The sequence below is a fragment of the Panthera leo genome, chromosome F2 (genome assembly GCF_018350215.1).
Source record: "Panthera leo isolate Ple1 chromosome F2, P.leo_Ple1_pat1.1, whole genome shotgun sequence".
Classification (NCBI taxonomy): domain Eukaryota; kingdom Metazoa; phylum Chordata; class Mammalia; order Carnivora; family Felidae; genus Panthera; species Panthera leo.
In genome coordinates, this window is record NC_056695.1 from 10378324 (window position 1) to 10391493 (window position 13170).

Sequence of the window (13170 nt, forward strand, 5' to 3'; positions counted from 1 at the left end):
AAGTCCACTAACTTAAATTTTTCCACTTGGAGATGCTCTATTCTGCAGAGGCAGAGCTGATACTTCATTACCTTAAGTGAATTATTTTTTGAGTCTCCTTTCTGGAATAAAGTTCATCGGTCTATGTATAACATAGTTTATACAGATAAAATCATGACCTTCAAATAGGGCATCATATGTACATGTTAAGAAAGACTGACCAGTGAGAGTTGGTGGTCTTGTGTGTATTTTCCAATAATGATCATTTAACTTGTGAAGTGAGTTTGCAGGCTTGTTATTTCCATCCTTCAGTGTGAATTTAATAGGTCATTTCTTGAGCAAAAGTGATTTTCTAATTAGGGCAGTCATTATTTTACCTTGTAATTACTTCTTACCGCACCATACTGAAGAAATTAAATGGGGTGGTTACTCTCTGAGGAGGCGTTTAGGATTGTTAAAGACATGCTGAGTCTTTACCCCGATTTGTGGTTTCAGGCATTACCTCGGATTCCTTAGCACTCTGAAGTCTTATTAGCTTAATGTGTCCCACCTTTTCACATAGAAAATGCTAAAGGTAATGTGTGTTGCACACTGTGGTAAATGGCTGACGCTGATCCTGGCAGGAAGCCCCAACCCTGCCTGCCTACCCGGAGGGCTCAGGGCATCAGCGGCTCGCACACCTGTAACTTACGCAGGACACGTCACCACGCTTCCTCGGAAGCCCTGACTTCACTGCCTTTCCTTCCTTTTCAGTAGTGTATGCAGCCCCTTCTGCCGGGATTTGCTCTCTGCTCCTTCGTCTGCCCTAAAAGACAAGATACTCTTCATAGGCCCCTATCTCCACTGCACTTATCCCTGCAGTGGATTTCGCCGTTTGGCCAAAACTCCTTGCTCTGACCATTTCATAGGGGGCCAGCCAGTTTTCGGTACTGTCCTAAAGTAAGCTGTAAGATACGGGACAGGAATTCTGTCCGACCCAGCCTAAGAGTATAGAAAGGGTCTAGCTTTGTAGATGCTTTCATATTTTGCCAAGTTTACTCTTCTTCATTTCTGAGACAGAGTGAGAGCGTGAGTGAGGGAGGGGCAGAGAGAGAGGGAGACAGAATCTGAAGCAGGCTCCAGGCTCTGAGCTTATCAGCACAGAGCCCGACGCGGCGCTTGAACTCGTAAACCACAAGATCATGACCTGAGCCAAAGTTGGATGCTTAAACCGGCTGAGCCACCCAGACGCCCCAAACTTGTATTTTTTTTTTTTTTATATTCAACATCTGAGATTGAGAGTTTATAGGAGTAGAAGTATCCATGTGGGTTTAATTCTCTGTTGACTAAACTTGAGTTTTCTGTATTTATTTCATAGTGGATTCTTTATAAAAACTGGAGTGGTATTGAATGTACCTTTTAGGCTATTAAATAAACCTTAATCTTATTTAATTAACCTTATTTACTTCTCTGTAATTTAGCAAATGGGTTGAGGAGTCCTTCAACTCTAAAGAAGAGTTGTGACCTTACACTGTCATTTAAAAAAAAAAATTTTTTTAATGTTTATTTTTGAGAGGGGCAGAGAGAGAGGGAGACACAGAATCCGAAGCAGACTCCAGGCTCTGAGCTGTCAGCACAGAGCCCGGTGTGGGCTCGAACCCATGAACCGTGAGATCATGAGCTGAAGTCATGCTCAACTGACTGAGCCACCCACCCAGGCGCTTGTAGAAACCCTACTTTGTTTTCCTTAGACTTTTTATTCCAAGATGAAGGGGGTGATTGAGGTTGGTCAGGTGGGTCATGATTTGAGGTAGAAATTACTAGTGTGATTTTACGTTTTTGCCCTAATTCCTGGGGTCATTGCCTCCATAAAATTTTCAGTTTCTTTTTTGGGAGTAATGACGCATACATATTCATGTAGTTTTTCTTTTTCTTTTTTAACTAGGGTAGATTCGTAACCTGAACAGTTGGCTCTTAATTTCCCAGTGTTTTTAAACCATTATCGTAACAGTGGCAAATGACTAAAGTTATTTCCTTATTCTCTAGGGTATATTTGTTCAGCTGGTCCAGGCAAATTCTCCAGCCTCTTTGGTTGGTCTGAGATTTGGGGACCAGGTACTCCAGATCAACGGGGAAAACTGTGCAGGTTGGAGCTCTGATAAGGCACATAAGGTGCTGAAACAGGCTTTTGGGGAGAAGATTACTATGACTGTTCGTGACCGGTAAGTTGACTAGACTGTTGAAATGGAAATTCAAGACTAGTTTTCCATTCTCTGGGGCTTTGAGATTCTGTGAATATGATTGACTGTGTTGCAGAAGAATATTAGATGTTATTGATTAGCCTTCAGTCTTGTAGTTGTTTGGTGCAGATTTTTCTTAAAAATTTTTAGAGCATTCTGGTTTCGTATGCATCCTCTAGAAGTTACCTTCCTGTCTCTTTCTCTAGATCGTAGTAAATGAACATTGGAAGGGCAAGCAGTATGGCATCTCTGGCCTCACTTTCCAGTTTACTGTTTAGATATCCAGCATAGGAGGGACACCGTGCCAGGGTCCCTGCAGAACTCCCAAGTTGGGGTGGGAGTTCTAAAAACCAAATCCGGCCTTCAGGGGGGTTATGAAGCTCTAGTTGCCAAGGTAGAAAGGTGGCATTTTTATATTTAGCAGTTTATAAACCAAACATTTGGCACTGAAATAAGGCCTCTATTTTCCTGCCCCTTAGCAAGTGTTAAGGGTCAATCTATGTCACATTGGTACAGTTAGCTTTTGGGTTTTTATTCTTCTCAGTTAAACTTCGGTTTTATCTAATTTTGTTCCTAGTTTCTCACACGGTAGGTGTTTAAGTAAACATTCTGCAGATGGAACATCTTCTCTACTTTAAGGAGAATTTTGAAGAGTAACTTGGGCCAATAGAAAGAATTAAACTTTTCACTTAACCCATTATGTCTGCAGGCCCTTTGAGCGGACGATTACCATGCATAAGGATAGTACTGGACATGTTGGGTTTATCTTTAAAAATGGAAAGATAACATCCATAGTGAAAGACAGTTCTGCAGCCAGAAATGGTCTTCTCACGGAGCACAACATCTGTGAAGTCAACGGGCAGAATGTCATCGGGCTGAAGGTAAGAACAGAACTCGGGTCTCGTGCTACCTTTCCCATTTGTTTCGGTGGCGTTTGCGTGTAGACTTGCAAAATAAACAGGAACTTGGGGAGATGTGGGCCCTCGGACTCTGGCTGTGCTCTCAGGCCAAAGGAATTACCTGGACTATTCTCTGGAATTGTCGTTCCTATAGCAGAGGGCTTGACCGCTGTGATCTCTGCAGTGCCCTGAACTAGAATTCTGTGGCGATGTGGGCGTTGAGGATTTTGAGGACATTCTGAATGAGTGATTGCTCAGCTTTTTCCAACCCAGGGATGGTAGGAAGTGAGTAATGGTTTCTGTTTAGGTCAGTACCACATTTTCCCCCTCCACAGATTCCTAAATGAGGCTATGTTAGGGTCGAAAGGTTTTCATTAAGACCTGCTCGTTTCATGAACTTGGTTAAGAGTGCACTGTTAACTGAGAAGACATGGGAAGTCTTGTACATGAAGAAAATGATTTCATCTTAAGTAATGAAAAAGATGATTCTTTGGCTACAATACTTAGTTTACTTAGCAATTTTGTTACCGTCTATAAAATTGCCATTCTATAGAATTAAACTTGGTGAAACTAGAAAAAATACCAAATGTCGAGGGTCAGATTTTAGAATTATTAGCAAAACGTATGTGGACATACATATTTACCAAGAATAACATAATTTCATACTTCTTAAAGCCTTAGAATTAATTTTCATTGCGTGTTTTTAACAGGACTCTCAAATTGCAGACATACTGTCAACATCCGAGTCTGTAGTTACTATTACGATCATGCCTGCTTTTATCTTTGAACATATTATCAAACGGTAAGTAGACCGTACTTCAACTTGGTGCTTACGGTCCTGTGAGGTAAAAGAAAGTCCTTGTGCCTGTATGAATTCCTCCGTCTATGGTTCTTTTACCTAAGGGATGACGTGGTGTTGATCTCAAAATTTGAAGTTAATTATTTAAATCAGGGGAATTGGTAAGGATGACCGCTCACAACTTCCCAAGTATTGAATAAAATTCACCATCTGCTTCTGAAATTTTGACCTTTTCTGGTAGAAAAGAGGGACGTGAGCAGAAGTGGGCAGGCTTTCATTTCAGCTTCAGTAAAACGGACTAGGGTTGCACTCTGCCCGCAGTTCCTCTGCTCAGTAGAAATCTACTCGTGGGGGTTCACGATGGAGAATTCCTGCCTGTGGGATGTTAGGAGTAACAGTGCCTATTCTGAAAGCATCTCAGGAGGCAGGTCAGGCGCGTGGTGCCACCGTGGTCCTCAGGAAGGGAGGCTGGAAAACTGACTTGGGGGAAGAGAAGAGGGACAGCCAGTGTTACCTTCCCTAGAACCTTTGGAATCCTGGCTTCTGTCAGCTGTTTTTACCAAGCCAACTTGGATCCTTTTTTCAGATTCTGTCTTGCCTGTGGAGATAGCATTTAAAAGAGTAAAAACATAACACCTTAGTAAAGTTTGCGTTTATGGATGGAAGGAAAAGGAAGCTGGAGTCGAGACTAGTCAGAGTTCTCTCAAACCAGCGATAGGGTCTCCCTTGCCCTTTCCCTCCCAGTTCATAGCAGTGTTGTCATTTTCCTTGTTTTCATCACCGGTATTAATATTCAAGCACTTACTTGTATCTGATCTAACTTTTCCCAACCTTTCACACTGGGTATTTTGTGAACTAGATTACCTGAGACTCTTAGAACTCATGAAAAAGACCTTCCCTCTCCCCACAATTCCACTGGATCCCAAGTGCTAAGCTTGAGTGGGAGTTTTCTTGGATCAGCATGATAGCTTTTTTGAACCAAGAAACCCAAACCTCCGTATTTAATAAACTCTCTCGTAGGATGGCCCCAAGCATTATGAAAAGCCTGATGGATCACACCATTCCTGAAGTTTAAACGTCATGGCACAATGGAAACTCCACTGAACTTCTCCGGTTTACTTCTCGGGCAACTTAACTTTATATTATGCACATGAAGCTTTCTAGGAGCCAGAGAGCATATGCTGCATGAAGCCCTTTCTATCTTACATTATGGCTGGGAATCTTAACTGTTTTGATCGGATATCTCGTCCCACTTCAAGATCGTTGTAGCCTTATCCTGGTTTTACAGATGTGAAACTTTGGACAGATTTACTGATTTTCATAGAGTAGTTTCTCTACTGGAAACCCAATGCTTTTACAAGCCATTATGATTAGAATGACTGATACAGGCTTAGCTCTGTGTTAGAACGAATCACCTTTATCCTGTATATCAAGTAGTGCCGCTCACGTTACTTTAGTTCTGTGGTATAATTGCCTTTTTAATGTGTTACCATAGTACGTGTAGAATGATTACTTTTGATGGTTTTTTAGTTCTGCGTGCGTGCGTCCAACACCAATTAAGAACACTGGTTTCATTCCGTGTAAGCATTATACAGTGTAGGTTGCAAGAGACTGTTGATCATTAAATTGTAACTACCTTTACTCTATATGCTTGAACTGTCGCCTTAACTGTGTTAAGCATCTAGAATAAAAGCCAAAATAGAACTATTGCTGCCTTTCTAAAACCCAGAATGCAGTTCTGTATTAAACTGAAATGTACACTAGCCCAGAACGGTTAATGGTACATGCTGAGCTACCGCATAGCTGCTTAGTTGCATTGGAGATTTTCTAGTCGTTGTGTAATGGAAATTTCTTTCTTCCAAAAGTTACTGACCTTACTTCCTAGAAATGAATCAGTATGTATTAACTGTAAAAATTCTTATACCAAATAGGATAAACTTTGACTCTCTTTTTTCATTTGTAGATTAAGTGGAATAGTATCTAATTTTGTCATTTACTCTAACATTATGTAACCTAGCTACTTCGGGATGGCCTTAGGATGTCTTCCAGGTAATTTGTTCCATTTCCTGACCCCTCCCTACAAACCAAGGGGCATATGACACATTACCCTCATTTTTTTTGTTTTTTGTTTTGGTTTATGCCTATTCCATTTTAATTAAATATGTATAAATAAAGTTAACTTTTAGCCTATTTATTGCATCATTTGGAAACTGTCCGTGGATTTCACCAAACTTGCGCATGACTTAGAAAACAGGCCCGTGGGGTTTCTCCCGGAGCAGCTGACGTCCACGGGCCCTGAGAAGAGCCCTCTGTGCTGAGAGAGGAGGAGGAGCGCCTGTCAGGAGAAGTGCTTCCGCCTCTGAACCCCAGAGGGCCGGCGTGCACATCCAGGCAGAGCAACAGGAAGCCACTGAGGCTCCTTGCAAACCTGAGACCGAGTCATGTTTAATGACGCTTGTTACCCTGGTCAGGTTCTCCCCCCATGTGATACGGCCTATAAGACCTAACAATGTTTCTAAAGATCACAGAAGAGTTTTAACATAAAGGCAAATCAGTACTGTTTAACATCTTACCTTGAGATTTAGAAAAGCAAACCAAACAACATTTCCCCGTTTACTTTACCTTGTTTTGTTCTCTGGATTTGGACTATCTGAAGACAGTTCCAAAAATATAAGGACATTCTCATCACTAAGTTTGGTTTTCTAGAAGGACCAATACTTGAAGTTCGTAAAGGGCACTAGCCTTGGTAATAAATCACTTAAGAAAATGAAAACAGCTTTCATTACAGAAAAATATTTTTAATGTAGAAAAGATGAGCATTTAATAGCTATAATGAAATAAACCGTCCTGTACACAGTAAACTTACTGTTACAAGAATTGCTGATCCTTCCCCAGGTTCTTAGAATCTGAGAACAGTAGGTTATACAAAGTAAACCACTCCATGAAAACACATACCCAAGGACCCAATGGGCAGCAATTTCGTAGGTAAGGAAGACAAAACAGCGTGACTCGGAAGTAGCAGAGAATACTGCACATTTTCTTGGAAAATTCTGAGCTGCTCAGCGTTTTTTGAAAGTTTTCCCAACTCCGTTTTGTATCTCTTAGCTACTTTTCTTTGCCACTCAAACCTGCCGCGGGACGAACACCTGCCTTACAGATGTAATGTTTTCTCCCTACCACCGCCACGTTTTGTCCGCCTTAGAGGATGGCGACCAATGGCTTTCAATGAAGTCACCATGATTTTGGAAGTTTAAAACCACAGATACCTCATGTGGTAAAACTTCGAATGCCATCATTGCACATTCACCAGTTGATTTCAAAGTTTGGTTTAAAATACATTAAATAGAGTTCAACTTAACATTCAAGAGAGGAAAAGGCACTTAATACTGCAATTTCCAGAACATTATCTGTCTGTCTTCCCCTCCTGTGATGATACTGCTACACTGTTCATTCATCCATATACATGTCACAGCACCTAAGGGAAAGAGACCGTGTGGTTAGGTGGCAAGTCGACCAGGGGGCCCGGAGATCCGCTGTTAAGTACTCTCACCCTGTAATCGGTGTGTCAATGAAAAATAACTGCTTGGCACAAGGAATGTGCGAGGAATGAGAAACCGCTCACGTGGAAAGCTGAAATAACGGAGGATTAGGAGTGACACCAGAATGCAAGTATATACCTACGATAACAGGAGACGGACGAGAGGAAGAGGTAAGGAATTGGTGTGAGGCTGCGAAGTCCATTTACTGGACAGGGTCGAAGGTTATTTAAAGCCGGTAAACTGCGAATGACCTACGCAGGTCACTTTAGAACGTGACGAGATAACCATGTCACCAAAGGACAGAGGGAAGAGGATGTCGGGGGGAAGTTCCTGGTCACAGTGGAAAAGCAGATACTTATAACCTTAGAAACTAGAAGAATTAAAGACCATAAGTCTTTGAGATGAGGAGGCAACCGCGCAAATAGAAGCACATACAGCGAGTCTCCAGGGGATACTGGGTGGGAAGAAAAGGGCAGAATACTTCATACACGTACAACACATCCCTCGTCTCAACAGTAAGGGTGCACCCACACCCAGGACGCAAACTGGAAGGAAGTCCTCAAAGGAGAACAGGGAGGAAGGGGGTCAGTGGTGGGAGGAAGATCGTTTTTACTGAAATTAATTACTTTTGTGCTGTTTTGGGGTTTTTAAAAAACTTGGTGCGTGTACTTAAAAAAGTTGCAGCTTTTACTATGGTTTTTAATTCTCCAAGTGGGAGTTAATGCAAAAACTTCCTTTTTGGAGTCAGTCAACGTAAATCTCAGTCCCGAAGGGTCACTTGGCCAACGAAGATGCTCGTGGGGAACGTTTACGACGTGGAGGGCAGTGGGGTGTTTTCTGCCTGGGAAAGGTAGGTTTCCTGATGGGAAAAGCAGGTTGGAGTTCAGCATTTTAGGAAGAAAGGTCAAGTCACCTGCATAACCGCTTACCTGCGTGGCCCTGTATTCTCTCACTGAGCTTTCCTCCGAGGAGGTCCCAGACAAGCAGTTCACCAGACTGACTTCCAGACAAAACAGAATTTCCATCCCAGATGAAGCACCTGCAACAATGATTTAGAAACAGTCATTTGGTCATTTGCCATGAAGGAAGGGCCCTATCCACGCCGGCCAAAGCAAGCCCAAATGTCACGATCACGAGCTTGTCCGTAAACGTCTTCGCCCACTAGTAACGCGAGCAAGAGAACGTACCTCTGGGGCTCGTCTGAAGTCATAGAGGAGATGAGCATTCCCGTCTGCACATCTATGACGTTTAGACAGCCATCTGCACCTGTGCTGAGGACGTGGCGACTGTCTGTAACGCGAGAGACAATTACAGCTTCAGAAGTGTGTTCTAGAGCGTTCTGACGTTTCATCTCTGGCATAGCGTTCGCCTGCATTTTCCCTGAGCTACTTGTACTTAACCAAGGACTCTCCTCTCGTGGAAATGTTTGTTTCTAAGACACTGGGCCGATGACCCTTTGGGGTGAGTCCACCCGCGCACTATAAATCCGTTCCTCTGGTAAGCTGGCGAATTAAGAGCAGCGTCCGCCGTAGCTCTCCTGGAGGTACAAATGGCCCAAGTAGCCCGTATTCTGCCACGAAGCAGCCTTGGATACGGGCAAAACTACTTCTATCGGCAGCCTGTTTTTCTTTTTACATTCTTACGATTTCAAGATAATAATTCTGATTCCCCCAGTATCCTCTGTATTAAAAAGGATAAAACTACCTGGGCTAAAAGCAGCATCACGTATGGTCCCCGAATGGCACGGGATCTGGTGCAGTACGGTGGCCGTGGTGAGGTCCCAGATACTCACTGTGCCTTCTTTGGTGCCTGAGACCAACATCGTACCTGCGGCATTTAGGCTAATTGTATCTACCTGAGGAAGGAAACACATAACGTAATCCATTTAGAATTACGGTCATCACGGTTTCCCTAGGCTGACTCGACTATGTGCACGTGATGAAGGTTAAGCTCTAACGGACAGTGTACTGATGTGGCTAATGCAGACGTGTTTCAACGTCGCCTACGCAGTTACTGAAAAATGAAATTCTTCGTATGCTAGTGAACAAAATGAAATATTGCCAACGTAAACGGAATGCAGTTTTAAAAGAGCTTAAAACTGGGGCGCCCGGGTGGCTCAGTCGGTCCAGCGGCCGACTTCGGCTCAGGTCATGATCTCGTGGTTTGAGAGTTCGAGCCCCTTGTCGGGCTCCGTGCTGACAGCTCCGGGCCTGGAGCCTGCTTCGGAATCTGTGACTCCCTCTCTCTCTGTCCCTTTCCCACTCACACTCTCTGTCTCAAAAAATGTTAAAAGAAATTCTTTTTAATAGCCTAAAATCAACAGTTTCTGAATAACTCTGTGAATTACAAATTGTAACGAGGTACCAAACTGAGGCACAGGTGATCCATGTTATTTGAGGGATTTCGGAGAAATGGGGATCTCTCGGGTTATATTTGCGTGCCCGCCTGGAATTACATACTCCGTAAATATTTCTGAACCTTAGCTCGTCTGTCGACCACGCAAATCAGGTTTCAGGTCACCATCTCAGAGAAAAGAGTACCGTGAGCTCCAGTGGGAGGAGCAGCTGTGCGACCCACTGGTTGTGGAACGAGCGAGGGGAACCAAGTGCGAGCTCTGGTTCTGCCCCAGGTCATGTGTGCCCGGGCCACCCAACACCAGGTTTACGTTCTTGGCTGTTGGAGGGTGTCACGCTAGACAGTCCCTTCTACTAATGTGCCGGAAAACATGAGAGATGATGGGGCATACTTTCTTGCCCCAAATAGTTCGAGGGGATCTAAATATTCATTGTCATGCTCAGAAATTGGACTGGACGGTAGCTGATTCTCAGAGAAACAGCAAATCGGAGAAAAAAAAGCAAAGTAGACTTGGAAACCCAAAGAGTCGAGTCAAAAGAACGGAGAGCCCGTGCTCTCCTCCCATAAGCGAAATAAATGAAGCAAAAAAATGAAAACACAGGTAAGACCAAGAACAGCCCACCCTCCCTCGGACTCAGGCGTGTCTTTGCTGGTACTCACACTGACGTCGTGTTCCAGCTCGGCCAGCATGTCAAACCGGTGTCTTTTGGGGCATGTCGTTTCTGCAGGAACCCCGGACCACACCTAGGGTAGAACGTGTCACGGGAGGGATTTGCAAACATTCAGAGCGAAAGCATTTCTAACACATCCAAGAAAAGCGCCCTTGACCGACCAACTCCCATTTAACCTATTTGCCAACAAAACACAGCTGTGACTAAGTGTTTCTGGCTCCCTCCCTGCACTGCCCACGCTTCTGTTCCTGCCACAGGCGCTTGCCCCGTGTTGACTGCACCTGTGTCTGTTTCTGTCCTTTGCACCTGCTGTCGTCGTCGTGGTCTTCGTGTGAACTACGGAAACCTGACTGCAGAAGCGCCGTGGCATCCGGTGACGTTTCGAGAAGACCCAAAAAGGCAAGTCACCGAAAAAAATTGCCAAAATGCGGCGCGAGCGAGAAAATTTGTCTATAAGAATGGGGGGAAATCCTGAAAAACTCCGGAAGGAATTCTAATAGTTTTAGGTTCCTGCTTGCTTTTTACATAAATGCAAATTGGAAACTGAGGATGGTGAACGCTGGTGTGGTCTCTGCCAGACAGTTGGGCAGGATTCCAAAGCGGAGGCCATGGATGCCCCACGTCGACAGAACGGTGAAGGCGTGTGCGTTTGTATGTTCTAACTTTAAGTCGAATGCATTCTCTTTTCATGATTCCCCACTTCAGCTTGATGTTTTTTGATTAACTGCTAGTTCCAACTGTGAGATAAGAGGACTCCTACTGCATACAGTTGGCCCTTGAACAATGCAGGGGTTAGGGCTCTGACCACCCCTACCCTCCCCCCCGCCACGCCATGCACTTGAAAATCTACTTATAACTTTGACTCTCCCCAAACTTAACTACTGTACTGATCGCATACTGTGGACTGGAAGTCTTACAACATAAACAGCTAACCTAGTCTGCATCTTATATGTATTATAGACTGTAATCTTACAATCAGCTACAGAACATAAAATGGTAAGAAAATCATAAAATAGATTTACAGTAGTGTATGAATTTACCAACAAAAATCTACATATAAGTGGACCTGAGCAGTTCCGACCTGTGTGATTCAGGGGTCCAACTGTTCCACCTCATTTAACCCCCTGGTTGAGCGCACAGTACAAAAGTCATGAAGACTTCCTATTAAGAGGTGCACACATTAAACACACACAGGCAGGGGCGCCTGGGTGGCTCAGTCCATCCAGCTTCCGACTTGGGCACAGGTCATGATCTCACAGTTCGTGAGTTCAAGCCCTGCGTTGGGCTCTCTGCTGGCAGCGCAGAGCCCTCTTTGGATCCTCAGTCTCCCCTCTCTCTACCCGTCCCCTGCTCATGCTTGCGCTCTCTCTCCCTCAAACATAAATTAATATTAAAAAAAAAAAAAAGGCATTAACATACAGGATCTTTATATATCACTTATACACTTCGTGAAAAATAGTGAAGTGACTGAACACATGAACAGACAGCGGAATGGTTTATAATACTTGTATTATCCTAACATTTTAAGCTAGAAATTCTATGCAAACCTTCACTGTGGAGTCCCACGATGCGGAATACAGCCGGTTGTCATGCCAACAGATCTTACTAACGGCATCGTCGTGTCCCATTAACGTGTCCTGGCGTCTTCCAAATGCTATAGAATAAAAATAGCTAACAGACAAGATAATGAGAACTATTAAAAAGCATTCCAGCTTAATTTTAAGACCCTTAAACACATATTCAAGGAATATTCTATCGTTTTAGTTCTCTACTTACTCAGGCCCACTAGAATGACAAATTTACTTGTTCTCCTGTTATCAGGCCAAAATACTCAAAATCTGAATTTAAAGCTAGAAATCTCCAGGTCTGGCTCATCTGTGTTTTCACCTCCATTTAACACACAAAGGAAAACAGAGTCCAGTTGGAGAACTTATTAGATTCAAATGCAGAGTCAAAGCCATCAGCACTACCCTTCTGTAGTATGTCTCCCCAGCGGAAGACCTGGCCCTTCCTGCCTTTCATCCGCAAAGACAGCGGGGCCACGCGAGGGATTACACGAGCAGCCCGCGCAGATACATACACATTGTTGTCCCACGAAGAACTGATGACCGTGGCGTCTCCTGGCAAAAGCAAACAAGATGATAAAGCCTGAAATACAAATGGTTTGACATTAATGGTTTACGATAATCAGCAGATCCCGAACATGGTGAAATTATCTTGGCAGCCCTCCCCTGCCAAATTAATGCTCACATTCTGCTTATTTTGGCCTTCCTCATATTCAGGGAGTTTTTTTTTTTTTCAATCGGCCAATTCCAGAGGCTTAGTTTCCTCCCAAACGTAAGAAAGGAGGTCAAAGTGTGTGCAGTGCACACGGGTCTAGCCTGAGGATTTTCAGGGGCTCCGGATGGCTCTCGTGGCCCTGGGCTAGAGAAAATCCTAACACAGGTGAATCGTGGGGTGGGCAGAGGTGGGGGCTTTATTTATCCTCAAGAATCCTCTCTGGATCATACACTTCCCATGTGTAGGGAGGACTTCAAAAATTCTTTAGGGAATTTCAAAACCTTTCGGATGGTTTACATGAATAATAAAGTGTGTCTTTTTCAGAAGAACTGGTTTTCTAGTATTAGGTGTCCTATCAACTCAGAAACACAAGTTATTTATAAACTACAGAAACATTTAGTTAGATAGTTCCAGAAAAGCACAGATTTA

At 43.6% G+C, this 13170-nt stretch overlaps 2 protein-coding genes across 5 annotated transcripts in view; one reads left to right on the forward strand and one right to left on the reverse strand.

The window, feature by feature from the left end:
* The window catches only part of LOC122211074 (syndecan binding protein), a 34157-nt gene extending 28373 nt beyond the window's left edge, over window positions 1–5784 (forward strand). For both annotated transcript variants that reach the window (XM_042924156.1, XM_042924157.1), the window contains exons 6-9: window positions 2005–2180; window positions 2908–3079; window positions 3808–3899; window positions 4917–5784. In XM_042924156.1, the coding sequence (XP_042780090.1) occupies window positions 2005–2180; window positions 2908–3079; window positions 3808–3899; window positions 4917–4971 (495 nt within the window). In that variant the 3' untranslated portion in view covers window positions 4972–5784. The remainder of the gene's footprint in view (window positions 1–2004; window positions 2181–2907; window positions 3080–3807; window positions 3900–4916) is intronic.
* A 924-nt stretch (window positions 5785–6708) lies between these two features.
* Window positions 6709–13170, reverse strand: part of NSMAF (neutral sphingomyelinase activation associated factor) — a 60277-nt gene continuing 53815 nt past the window's right edge. For all 3 annotated transcript variants that reach the window (XM_042924153.1, XM_042924154.1, XM_042924155.1), the window contains 7 exons: window positions 12542–12609; window positions 12009–12132; window positions 10451–10534; window positions 9140–9290; window positions 8623–8725; window positions 8365–8474; window positions 6709–7371 (listed from right to left, as the gene is read on the reverse strand). In XM_042924153.1, coding sequence (XP_042780087.1) covers window positions 7277–7371; window positions 8365–8474; window positions 8623–8725; window positions 9140–9290; window positions 10451–10534; window positions 12009–12132; window positions 12542–12609 — 735 coding nt within the window. In that variant the 3' untranslated portion in view covers window positions 6709–7276. The remainder of the gene's footprint in view (window positions 7372–8364; window positions 8475–8622; window positions 8726–9139; window positions 9291–10450; window positions 10535–12008; window positions 12133–12541; window positions 12610–13170) is intronic.